The sequence below is a fragment of the Gigantopelta aegis genome, chromosome 13 (genome assembly GCF_016097555.1).
Source record: "Gigantopelta aegis isolate Gae_Host chromosome 13, Gae_host_genome, whole genome shotgun sequence".
NCBI lineage: Eukaryota > Metazoa > Mollusca > Gastropoda > Neomphalida > Peltospiridae > Gigantopelta > Gigantopelta aegis.
Window position 1 is genome coordinate 26,716,939 of NC_054711.1, and position 12,184 is coordinate 26,729,122.

At 35.3% G+C, this 12,184-nt stretch overlaps 1 protein-coding gene across 1 annotated transcript in view; it reads right to left on the reverse strand.

The window, feature by feature from the left end:
• Positions 1–12,184, reverse strand: part of LOC121387430 (catenin beta-like) — a 57,405-nt gene that overhangs the window by 33,109 nt on the left and 12,112 nt on the right. Inside the window, exon 2 of the mRNA XM_041518541.1 lies at positions 813–886. Coding sequence (XP_041374475.1) covers positions 813–858 — 46 coding nt within the window. The 5' untranslated portion in view covers positions 859–886. The remainder of the gene's footprint in view (positions 1–812; positions 887–12,184) is intronic.

A 12,184-nucleotide genomic window follows, 5' to 3' on the forward strand; every position in this document is an offset into this window, starting at 1 on the left:
CGGTATTGAAAAATATTTCCCGGAAACCACTAATAATATATCTGACGAACGCAAAATGGGTTGGTATAAATCAGACGAGAGCCTTGTGTATAGAATTTAATTGTATTTAGATGAAATTAGCGGGTGAGCCTTAACACAGGCTATACCCTCGATATCGGTATCGTGTCAATACCGAATACCGTACCGATACCGAGGTAAATCACCCCAAAAATACCGATATCGATACCGAACCTCAAATTTCAATACCGGCCAGCTCTAGTACCCAGGACAGCGTGCTTAAACCTTAGTTTGATATAAGCACAAAAATATCTGTATAAATGATAATTACAGACTTTAAAAAAGCTATGAGTTGCTAGTTGACTTATAGTTAGTTGTGTCATGTACTGTATTATAATTTATTATCCACATAGTTCAACATAACCAAGTTAATAAAAAATCTTATGAAAAACGTGTAATATTTGACGCAATTTTGGGCAGCGAAGTCATAACATGATGTTGCTTCCCAAGTCCTATGTCAGACTGTGCATGTGAAATACGATGTCATTTTCTTGTTTCCTAGTTGTGGTTGAAACATTTTGAGACGGCCCTGGTTATTCATTCAAAAAATGATAATATAGATAATAAAGAGATTATTAGTGCGAGTCGTACTGATTAAAATTACGGAACTAGTGTCAGGATCCATATATTTCCCTCGCTCTCACTCTAGCAATAAAAACAAATCCTGACACTCGTTTCGTAAAATCAGTACGACATACTAACTTGTATAATATTTTCTAAAATTAACGATAAAAGTAATGGTAAAAAATACTCACTGGTCCTAGCAGGACCGGCTGAATTGTTCAGTTGGTAGCTACTCATGACTTAAGACATCAATGACAGATCAAATCTGAAAAATAAAATAATGATAAACTTAGTACGTAAAACATTGCTGATCATATGCGAAATTTTATTTATGCAAAAGCCTACATGTATTACCCAATTGATATACCAGCTATAATACACGCTCTCCTTTGTATGCAGCCAACTCTTTTAAATACAGACTAATTTTTTATTTAAAAAAAAATTTAAATCGGTCTTTTTTTGGCATAGATTAATGTTTTCTCTAGCTTGTTTTAGCATGGTGCAGCACCATGCCTCAATAGTCTAGCGCCATCTTGCCTTAATCAGCACCATACTGCCCTGAGATTAAACAAGCCTTTTTCACTAATTAATTCTAAAATTGCCTTTATAAAACACCCAAAAAGGTATTATTAATTAATCAAATATGCCTTTTATATCTTTTGCCATTCATTTATTAAAGCAAGCACACAAATTATATTAGTTTATTTCAATTGATTTTTGTGTATTTTTAATGAAAAACAAGTGCCCCGAAAATGGTCAAAATGCCCCAAGTGTTTGGTCTATAATGCCGTGCCAAATTTCTAGGGAAATCACTATAAATTATAAGGTGCATCTGTATCACAAAAGTAATTCTGTACTTCCTTGTTAATGTACCAGTAAAAAAAGTAGGAAAAAGTAGAAAAAAAAAAAGAGGTATTTTCAAGAAAAAGTAGGAAAAATAGGACATAGACCAAAAAGAAGGAAAAGTAGGATCGCTGGACAATATGCATAATGAGAATAATTAACTGGTTAAAATTGAGAGCCCTGCTCTTCATACCTTGCAATTTAAAACAATAAAAACTACCCAGGACAAGTAGTAAGCATAGAATACACTTCGAGGTTACTACTAATGACAACTACCATATATACAGGTAACAAACACTGACACATGACACATGGTTTAACTGATAAACGCTCACACATGATTTTGGTAATTGATTGCTCAAAATCTGAGATGTTCTCTTTGTCTTTTGCCAGCAGAGAAAAGTCATACCAAGCCTCAGTACTCAATGTCTGAGGAAGAGAGCCAATCAGATGCAGGCTTACTGGAGGTGGTGGTAATAATGAGTCCAGTGAAGCACGAAGCCTGCCATTAGTGTCAAGATACAGGACAGAAGTTTGGGGTAGTGGCAGGTCTATTTATAGATCAACAGCTCAGGGAAACACCAGCATGTCAGATGTCAAAACAGACCAGAGCAAGCAGCTTTCCCCAGCAGGTGTCTTTTTATGTGAACACTGACACCAATGTGTTGAGATAATTGGCAAGCTATCTCTACATACATTCTGATTATAAGACCTACAAAAATTACTGTAATGAAGAGCAGCCAGTTAATCTAATACAGTACAAATTGGAACACAGTGATTGTCATGGATGTTTTAGTACTGGGATTATGGGGTTTTAAGTTACAGTGCTCGCTCGATGCGCGGTCGGTCTGGGATCGATCCCCGTCGGTTGGACCATTGGGATATTTCTCGTTCTAGGCAGTGCATCACGACTGGTATATGAAAGGTTGTGGTATGTATTACCCTGTCTGTGGGATGGTACATATTAAAGATCCCTTGCTGCTAATCAAAAAGAGTAGCCCATGATGTGGCGACAGCAGGTTTCCTCTCTCATGATCTGTGTGGTCCGTAACCATGTTTGACGTCGTATAACCATAAATAAAATGTGTCGAGTGCGTCGTTAAATAAATCATTTCTTTCTTTTTAATTCTTATCCTGTGTTCAATGGTACATTTTCACAAATTTAACTGAAAGTTTCAAAAACTTTTTACACTTTAATCCGTAAAGTGATTAATCACTTTAATCCCTAAAATTGCATGTCTTAATCCGCATGTGATAATTATGAACGCCACTAAATCATGTGATGAATGTGATGGAGGCAACAGCTTAAAATACATCACACTGCTTAATACATAAAATATGTAATAGCTGAAACAGGTTAACATTGCTTAGTAACTAAAGATGTAACAACTAAAAATATTTTAAATTTCCCAAAAACTAAAAGTTGTAATTGCTAATCGCTGAAAATATTTTACACTGCTCAATAACTAAAAGATATGAAACCTATAAGATGTAATAGCTGAAAATATTTTACATTTCCCCATTACTGAAACATGTAATAAGGTAAAAATATTTTAACATTGCCTGATAAATAAAAGATGTAACAGGTGAAAATATTTTTACATTGGCCAATTACTAAAAGATATAATTTAGCTAATTACTAAAACTATTTTACATTGCCCAATAAGGGGCCGTCCATAATTTTCAACATTTTCACGAGTGTGCAAACTGTACGCAGGGGTGTGTGTGTGTGTGTGTGTGTGTGTGTGTGTGTGTGTCAAGGGGCCAGCGTACTTTTTTTTTGAAAATGAAAAATGTCGATCAACATTTTTCATTTGGAGATGTACACTTTTAGGAGGGGGATGGTCAAAAGTGTACTCTTTGTAAACTTGTGAAAATGCTGAAAATTATGGACGGCCCCTAACTAATATATGGTATAAAAACAACTAGCTGAAAATATTTTACATTGCCTAACAACTAAAAGATATAATAGTTAAACATATTTTACAATGCCCAATGACAACCTTGGTGATTGCCCTCAACTCAGTAGAGAAAGTGAGCAAATTACAGTCCCAATAGCCGAAGATCCAGTCTAGGGTGTGCATGGCCGCTCTGCATGTATTGTAAATGGCTGTGGTATGAAGGTGACGTCAGCCACTGATACCAAACGACCCTGCCACAATATATCACTTGTGCCAGCCTGTGACATGCTGAATGCACCATTCATCTAACATAGGCTATTGTTGGTTCATTTACAAAATGTCACACTTCCATGAAGGGACCTTTCAAAAATAATCATGTAATAGTTTAAGAACACAAATAAAGGTTTTATATAATCTGTAACTACCTGTAGTTAACCCATATAATCATGATTTTTTTTTTTTTATTTAATTCTTTGGTACCTAAAGGTACATGCATTTTGTCATTATAGAACAGAACTTGTGTAAATTTTATTTATTGTTGCGAGTGTAAATAAACAGAAAATGTATTGAAACATCAGGCTTCTAAGTTCTATACACTCAAAACTTGTAAAAGTTAAAACATGAACATGGGTTAAATTAAAAAAATTCAGTACATTTTACAATAACAGTAAATCAGTTAAATCCCAAATAAAAGTCTGCATAAACAATGTCAGTGTTCGAGATTAACGGTATCCTGATATCCTGGGGATACAAGAATTTAATTTTGGATACCAGACTTCAAGAACCCAGTATCCCACCTTGATACGATATGTTGTTTTTGTTTTTTAATCCAGCGTTTTTATTTTTCGCTAAACAATGAAAGTCATCATTTACTGGTGAAGTTAAGTAACAGTATTTTCGAGCTCGTACCCAGTCTAATGCTATGCCGTAAGGAGATTTCCCCAACTTATACCCAGTATAATGTTACACTGGAGCAATAGCGGCGTTGCAAGAGACTGGGAACAAGAACAGTGTCGTCCAAGTTTGTTACGATGTTATTTATGAATTTCATTGAAGAGAGATACTAAATGTGGGATACCAGATTTAGAGATGTTAGTATCCAACTGGGATACTGCCCCAAATTTTTAATCTCGCACACTGAATACACAAACAAAACAGTTCCTGCATTATAGAGGCCTGAACACTGAAATATATATGTTCAGGGTGCACCGCCAAGTGAGGTTTTGTGACTTTCATCATCTTACAATACCTGGGGTAGTGAATTAATAAAATACAAATATCAAGGTTGAAACTTCACTTTAAAGTTAATGTGGCCATCTGCATCAGTAAAGAATTTGTTTTTACTGGCCCCTACAAAATTTAACTAGGCCTCAAATTATTGCACTAAATGGAAGAACTTACTAGTTAGTCGACTACGAACAAACAGAATGGCAGTTATTATCTCACATTTTCTTTTTGGTACAGTTTTTTTCTTGTAAAGTGACGATTGTTCTACAGACTACCATTATAAATTCTAAAGTCGTGTATTATCAGGTTTATAAGACAACCCTTGTGAACTCGAATGGAATAGCATATCAGAACATTTTGTTCAGTATCACGTCGCAAATCGCTATGCAAGTTTTATAAATCGCTATACAAATTTTCAAATGTTAAACAGTAGCTGCTAATCAATTTTCAAATGACTAGAAATATCGCAAATCAAGATTTTAAAAACAAAATGTTGGCTGCATATATAAGTATGTACATACAACAGTGTTCTCGCTGGGTGAAAATTAAAGGAGCTTGAAAAAAAAAAAAAAAAAGTGTTTTATTTAACGACGCACTCAACACATTTTATTTACGGTTATATGGCGTCAGACATATGGTTAAGGACCACACAGATTTTTTTTAGAGGAAACCCGCTGTCGCCACATAGGCTACTCTTTTACGACAGGCAGCAAGGGATCTTTTATTTGCGCTTCCCACAGGCAGGATAGCACAAACCATGGCCTTTGTTGAACCAGTTATGGATCATTGGTCGGTGCAAGTGGTTTACACCTACCCATTGAGCCTTGCGGAGCACTCATTCAGGGTTTGGAGTCGGTATCTGGATTAAAAATTCCATGCCTCGACTGGGATCCGAACCCAGTACCTACCAGCCTGTAGACCGATGGCCTGCCACGACGCCACCGAGGCCGGTAAAGGAGCTTGAATGGAGCAGCGAGAACACCAATACAAGGAAAGGAACAAAGTGACAGACCCTAGTTTTTAAACACTACAGTGTATTAGAGACATTTTTTTGTCAAAATCAGACATTACTTCAGATTTTGTTGTTTAAATTATCCACTTCAGTGTCACAGACTCTTTTCGTTTAACTCTTTTTTTAACTCTCTTGAAACTTAATCCAAAGTAGGGTTTTACATCTCACTAATTTGGGAACACCGAAGACTTATCTTTTCTGATCCCAGGAAGGTCGTTTTAGTTCAGTACTATTATTAGCAGTTGTTGTAGAGTTGTCAATATTCAGAAATGCTTTTCAAGTTATTTTGAGGTGAAATATTTTGAATTCGGCATGTTTGTACTCAATTTGATCAGATTACTTTGGGTATATATATATATATATGTATGTATGTATGTATGTATGTATGTATGTATGTATGTATGTATGTATATCTATATATTGTATGTATGTCGAGGTTGACTGTTACATACCAGTGAACATTTTGTTCAGTATCACATCGCAATTCGCTACACAAGTTTCAGAAATAGCTATACAATTTTAAAACATTAAACAGTAGTTGTTAATTAATTTTCAGTTAATTAGAAATGTCACTAATCAAGATTCTGAAAACAAAATGTTCGCTGCATACATAAGATATTAACGCACTGGCACGGGATAATTAAATCTTTTCTTGCCTCACAAATTGTCCCATGCCGTTGCTGGGACTCAAACCTATGGCACTGAATTGCCCGCAAATTGCGAGTCTAAGCACGATGTGCTCTGAGCTATGTATATCTATCTATGTATGTATTTTGGGCACATTTATCGCCACGACTTTGATGCAATCTAAATCCCAGAAATGTGTTTCAGGTTTACATATTAACCAAACTTAAGTGTTTATTTTCAATGGTTAAAACTAGGGTCTACTACTTTAAACTGAAGACAAGCCCTCATTTTAATGAACAACTATTAGACATAATGATGTACAAGGTGTTTTAAAGATCACATCGCAATACAATATTAAATAATAATAGTTGTTCCTAAGCACAAAAAATTATATAAAATATTCTTCAGCATTAAAATCAATATAATATATATATATATATATATATACATTTTGTATGACATTTTATATTAGATATAAAATGAAATATATCCTTTATTAAATATATGAAGCATCTACAGGAAACAGATGGGAATGAACAAACACATGTGCTGGGGTGTCATTAAAGACACCTTTCCTTTTCTCTTAGCTGTTTATACTGCACCCAGGCTAACTGTACCTGTCAAAACTGGCTCACTACAAGACATTTGTTTACCGTCCTGCATTGACAGATGTTTGACACATGCCACCAGAGAAAAGTCAGTCATAAAGCCACTTGGCTGATTGTGAAGTGAGGTCAACATACACAACACACACACAAAATACTGCAGTCATCTATACCGTATATCTTCGCCTATAAGTCAATTTATTTTCACCCAAAAATTATTTTATGACTTGTCGACTTATAAAGAGGGGAAACATTTTTTCACTCCCCACAAAAAAAGAGATAATGACCATTAAAATTATTGAACAGAATCACAAGCTAAATAGCAAATAAGATTAATGTACATATATAGATATGTATGTATACATCTGTTTCTTGAAAAATGGCCTGTGATTTTTTGGTGGCTTTAGCAATAGCAGGTGAATTTTTATTCTAAGAAATAGACAGTGACTGCTATTAACTTTTTGCAGGCCGCTATTTTGAGCCCTGCAAGAGTAATCTGCATGACTTTTGTAAGCTAAGAAGAACTAGATGCCATTTCCCTTGGGGTTTTTTGTGATTTTAGCAGGTGAATCTGCTATATGTAGGTTTAAAAAATAGACAGCTTTTAACTTTTTTGCAGGCCACTATTTTGAGTGATGTAATCTTGAGTATTCTGCATCACTTTTCTAAGTTTAGAAGAACTAGCTACCAGTGGCGTAGTGTGGGTTGCCAGCCCCCTGGGTAAGCAGGCATCGAATTAATTTAAGAACGGTTGTTCAGGTTACCGGGAGGTTACCACATGTTAGAAAAGTCGAGAACAGTGTTTCGTTTGACAAAAATTTCAATGTAATTTCCGTGTTTCATTTTCTCGTAAGGAATTGCATCGATGTTGGCGCGCACTTGTACAATTGCAAGTAATTTTCCACGTTTAAGCAGCGCCCCTTAGATAAATTTACTTCCGGATTTCGTTTCTCGTAACAATGTTCGCGCACACCGATACAATTTCAGAACGCCCGCGTTTTTGCATTAAATTTAGTAGTAGTAACCGGAATTCAATTCTAACTTTCATATATTTGTGGTAACCTATGTTACCAGGCTATATTTTGTGGTAATTGTCCTGTGAATGGGTTACCAGACAGTGCTTATTTCGATGCCTGGGCAAGGCAAGTATTGCACCCCCTAACCAGTGGACCATTAGCACTCCCCGAGTCCCTTCCACCAGTCCAGAATTTTGCGCCCAGGGAAACCCGCCCCGGTGGCCCCTCCCACACTACGCCACTGCTAGCTATCATTTCACTGAATATTTTTCACTCCAAGGAAGGTAGCAAATCCACAAGTGTTTTTAATTACTGACAAATGTAAGTAACAAATTTTTCCATTGGTATAACGAAAGGTGATACGGTCAACAAACGTTGCCGCAGAATCAGGTCGGTCGTTAGGTAAGGTTTCACTGTATTTTGGCCTCAATTGCAGCTGTAATTGGTCATAAGTGATCATTTCTACTTTCTGTTATTTGTTTAGTTTGCAAATCAGAAGTTATGAGCAACTATTCATTATTTTTATTTTTTTCAGACATCACTGTTTACATAAAAACAAATGTTTTTTTTTTTTTTCATTATGCGTACATGCAATAAACAAAAAGAACACCGGTTTGGTTTGGTATCTTATTCATGCCGTTAACAATACTGGTAAGTTTTTTTATAACTGCAATGTCAGAGGAGTTTTCACAGGAATTATTATTATCTTACATTAGTCCCATACCAGTCCAAGTGGATTTTGTCTCCACCTGTCTTGTCTGTCTGTTTATCCAAAATAGTTATAATTAAATTTTCTTTGTGTTTTATACACTTTACGGTAATCTGATTGGTGCTTACTTTTTTTGTCTACCACCACACCTATGACTCAAAAACTACTTTTCAGTAACAAGCCGGATTATTAAGGCAACCATAGTCAGTGTTTCTGCCAGAAAGAAATTTTTGGGTATGGCGCTATGAAATTGAATGCAGCCACAGTCTCCCCAACAAAGAAAATGGGTTATATTTAGAGTTAGGGTTAAGAAAATCATACTATAATGATAAGAATCATTAATTTTGTCAAAATGTTAACTTAAAAAATAAAAAAAATCGGTATGGCACTATACCCTCTGGCAGAAACCCTGATAGTTAGATATTTGTAGAAAATACATGTGAAAGATACCAAAAGCTTTAAAATTGTGACAGATACCTCGTAATAGTTCACTTTTTATACTATAGACTAATGGAAAATGCTATAGATGACAAAAGTCTTCGATAAAGTTATGTTGGTGGACAAAGAAATGCCTGCTTTATGAGCTGTTCTACAGCAGTTGACGAAAATTAAACGGTTACCCAGACAGTGTAGATGTTTGACATGTTAAACTAGTGTTTTCTCTAGCTTGTTTTAGCATGGTGCAGCACCATGCCTCAATAGTCTAGCACCATCTTGCCTTAATCAGCACCATGCTGCCCTGAGATTAAACAAGCCTTTTTCACTAATTAATTCTAAAATTGCAGTATAAAACACCCCAAAAAGTATTATTAATTAATAAAATATGCCTTTTATATCTTTTGCCATTCATTTATTAAAGCAAGCACATAAATTACATTAATGTTTATTTCAATTAATTTTTGTGTATTTTTAATGAAAAACAAGTGCCGTGTGAAGGTTAGAATGGGGAATGCACTGAGGCTCTGCCAAGCTGCATTCGCCATTCGACCTGAGCAGGATAAAGCCGACATCTTAGACAGTAATCAATTATTTCTTTTATTCTGCAATCCTACAGGAATAGTCGGAAAATCATTATTTATTCCATTTTTGTGTAAGCAAATTGAGTAGTGTCAACCTTGGAAGCATTTTGCCTATGACGTCACACAAGATGTATGACGTCACACAAGATGCATGACGTCACACAAGATGCATGACGTCATTCTTTGTAAGACGCTAGTTACATTCTGTCACATTTAAAAAGCATTTCTAAATTCCAATTCACAAACAAATATACAAGTTTTGTATTGTTATTGCAAAGCTAAATTTTACTTGCATTTACTGTATTAAAACAAATGATTTAAAGAGTATGTTTATTGAAAATCTAGTCTGAAATACTCGAGTCAAGTCGGGCTTATGTCATGTGACCAAAAATATAGAGATTTATCTAGTCATCATATCTTGACAATGAATACAGTGATTGTAGGATAAAGTAAACTAAAATGTGTTACAGTGACAGCTTGATTCCGACAAAATAATCTACTCGCCAACAGGCGGGTGTTTTGCAAATTTAAATCACCTTAACAGTACTTAGGAAAAAGACAACAACAACAGGACTGTCTCTCGTTCTGATACAATATTAGGCATGGGAATATCTTAACACCAGTCACAAAACAAAAAGGGATAGAGTAACATGAGTCACAATGTTTTTACTGAATGTTCTGGTTTTCTTTTAATATTTGTAATCACGATAGCCTTTAAATTAGTTTCAGAGATTTATCAGAGGTCAGTGCTATAATTTCCCCCAGAATCCATCTCACTTCATGTTTGTTTATGAAACCACGTTATTAAAGGGACACACCCTAGTTACGGCTATTTGTTAACCATTACGGCGTTGTTTTTCGCTATTAAACCCCATTTTTCACAAATAAAATTGCACTTTACTTACATTTTATTATTTAGAATACACATTTCCATTCACCTGAAGTGCTTTTTGGTAATCCTGATGTTTGTAAAACCACGAAATGCATTTTTTCACAAGACGTGCTGTTGAGAAAAAAACGTTACGCAAGCGAGGTCCAATCTATTTTTAGAGGGAATCTTCCTGTGTAAACATCACAGATGTTGGTATACCACATGACCGTTATCATTTTGGTTTGGTTTGTTTTCTCGTGCACGGTTCGCGCAATCAACATCCGATTTGTTGTTGTTCATTTGTGAGATTTTTCTTCACAGTTCGTGAACATTTTCAGTAACAATAAAGTTCAGACAAGTAAGTGTCTCAATACAAAACGTTACAAACCCTTAAAACCAATAATTTTGCTAAGTCTTACGATATCTGGAGACGGGATACAACCAGGACAGAACAGTTGGAACATGTCCAGGAGAGGTTAAAAGAACGCACCCCAAGTCTGTGCGCACTCTGTGAAACTTGTCGTGACGTAGGCATTATTGTGCTTCGAGCGACATCTACCGGTGACATCAGAATACTAACTTTCAAAATTATTTCAAGCAATTGGGACATGGGGATTCCCATGGTATTTATCGATATAAAACCTGCTTTTTCACTCCATTTGATAAAAACGTGATCTAAGTGTGTTACAGGTTTGTAGATTAACCAAATTATAATTTATTTTCGCTGAATGGAACTAGGGTGTGCGACTTTAAGCAGAAACAAAAGATTTTTATCCAACATTATCCACAAACACAAAGTTCAACTAAAAGAATACTGTAATTAATACTTAGACGGTAAAACGGGAATGGCGCCATACCCAATTTTGTTTGCAGATTTTATTTGTTAAGTTAACCTTATGATTAAGAACTCTTATCATTACTGTATGATTTTCTTAACGCTAACCCTAAAATTAACCCATTTTCTTTCAGTCAACTGTGGTTGCATTCAGCACACACATTGTAAATATTCAATTCTATAGCACCATACCCAAAATTTCTTTCTGGCAGAAACACTGACCATGTAAACAGTTTAACTGGAAGAAAGGGAAATTAAGGAAAACAATGTTTACTCTTTTCACATTTTGACCAACGTAGTAGTGTAAATAACTGAGGCCATTGTAGTACGTACATACACCGGAACAGACAAGCCTGCATACATGCCAATTTAACTTACACATTTTGTGTTGAAAGAGCTTATTATAAGAAATTTGGTTGTAGGACTCAACCACCCCGTTGGTTTTTCTTTCCCGACCCGCCAGTTCTCCACAACTGATTTATCAAAGGATGTGGTTACATGTACTGTCCTTAGGAAAGTGCATATACCTGCTACCAAAAACTGGAAATGGCCTGCTAAATCTGATGAAATATTTTACACTCCCAACAAATTAGTAAAAAAAACATAAGCAAGCCATCACAAAATGGACACTTATCAGAAGGTTTTAAATTAAATAGAGGCTGTAGGCAGGGTGACCCATTATCTCCTTACATATTTGTAATATGTGCGGAAATACTTGCAGTTTTAATACGTAATAATAAAGAAATCAAAGGTATAAATATTGAGGGAGAAGAATTCCTGATTTCTCAATATGCCGACGACACTACCTTTATCTTGGATGGATCCCCAAATTCCCTGTATAATACACTTACTACACTATTTCTTTGCAAAAATATCTGGTCTGAAGCTAAATTATTCA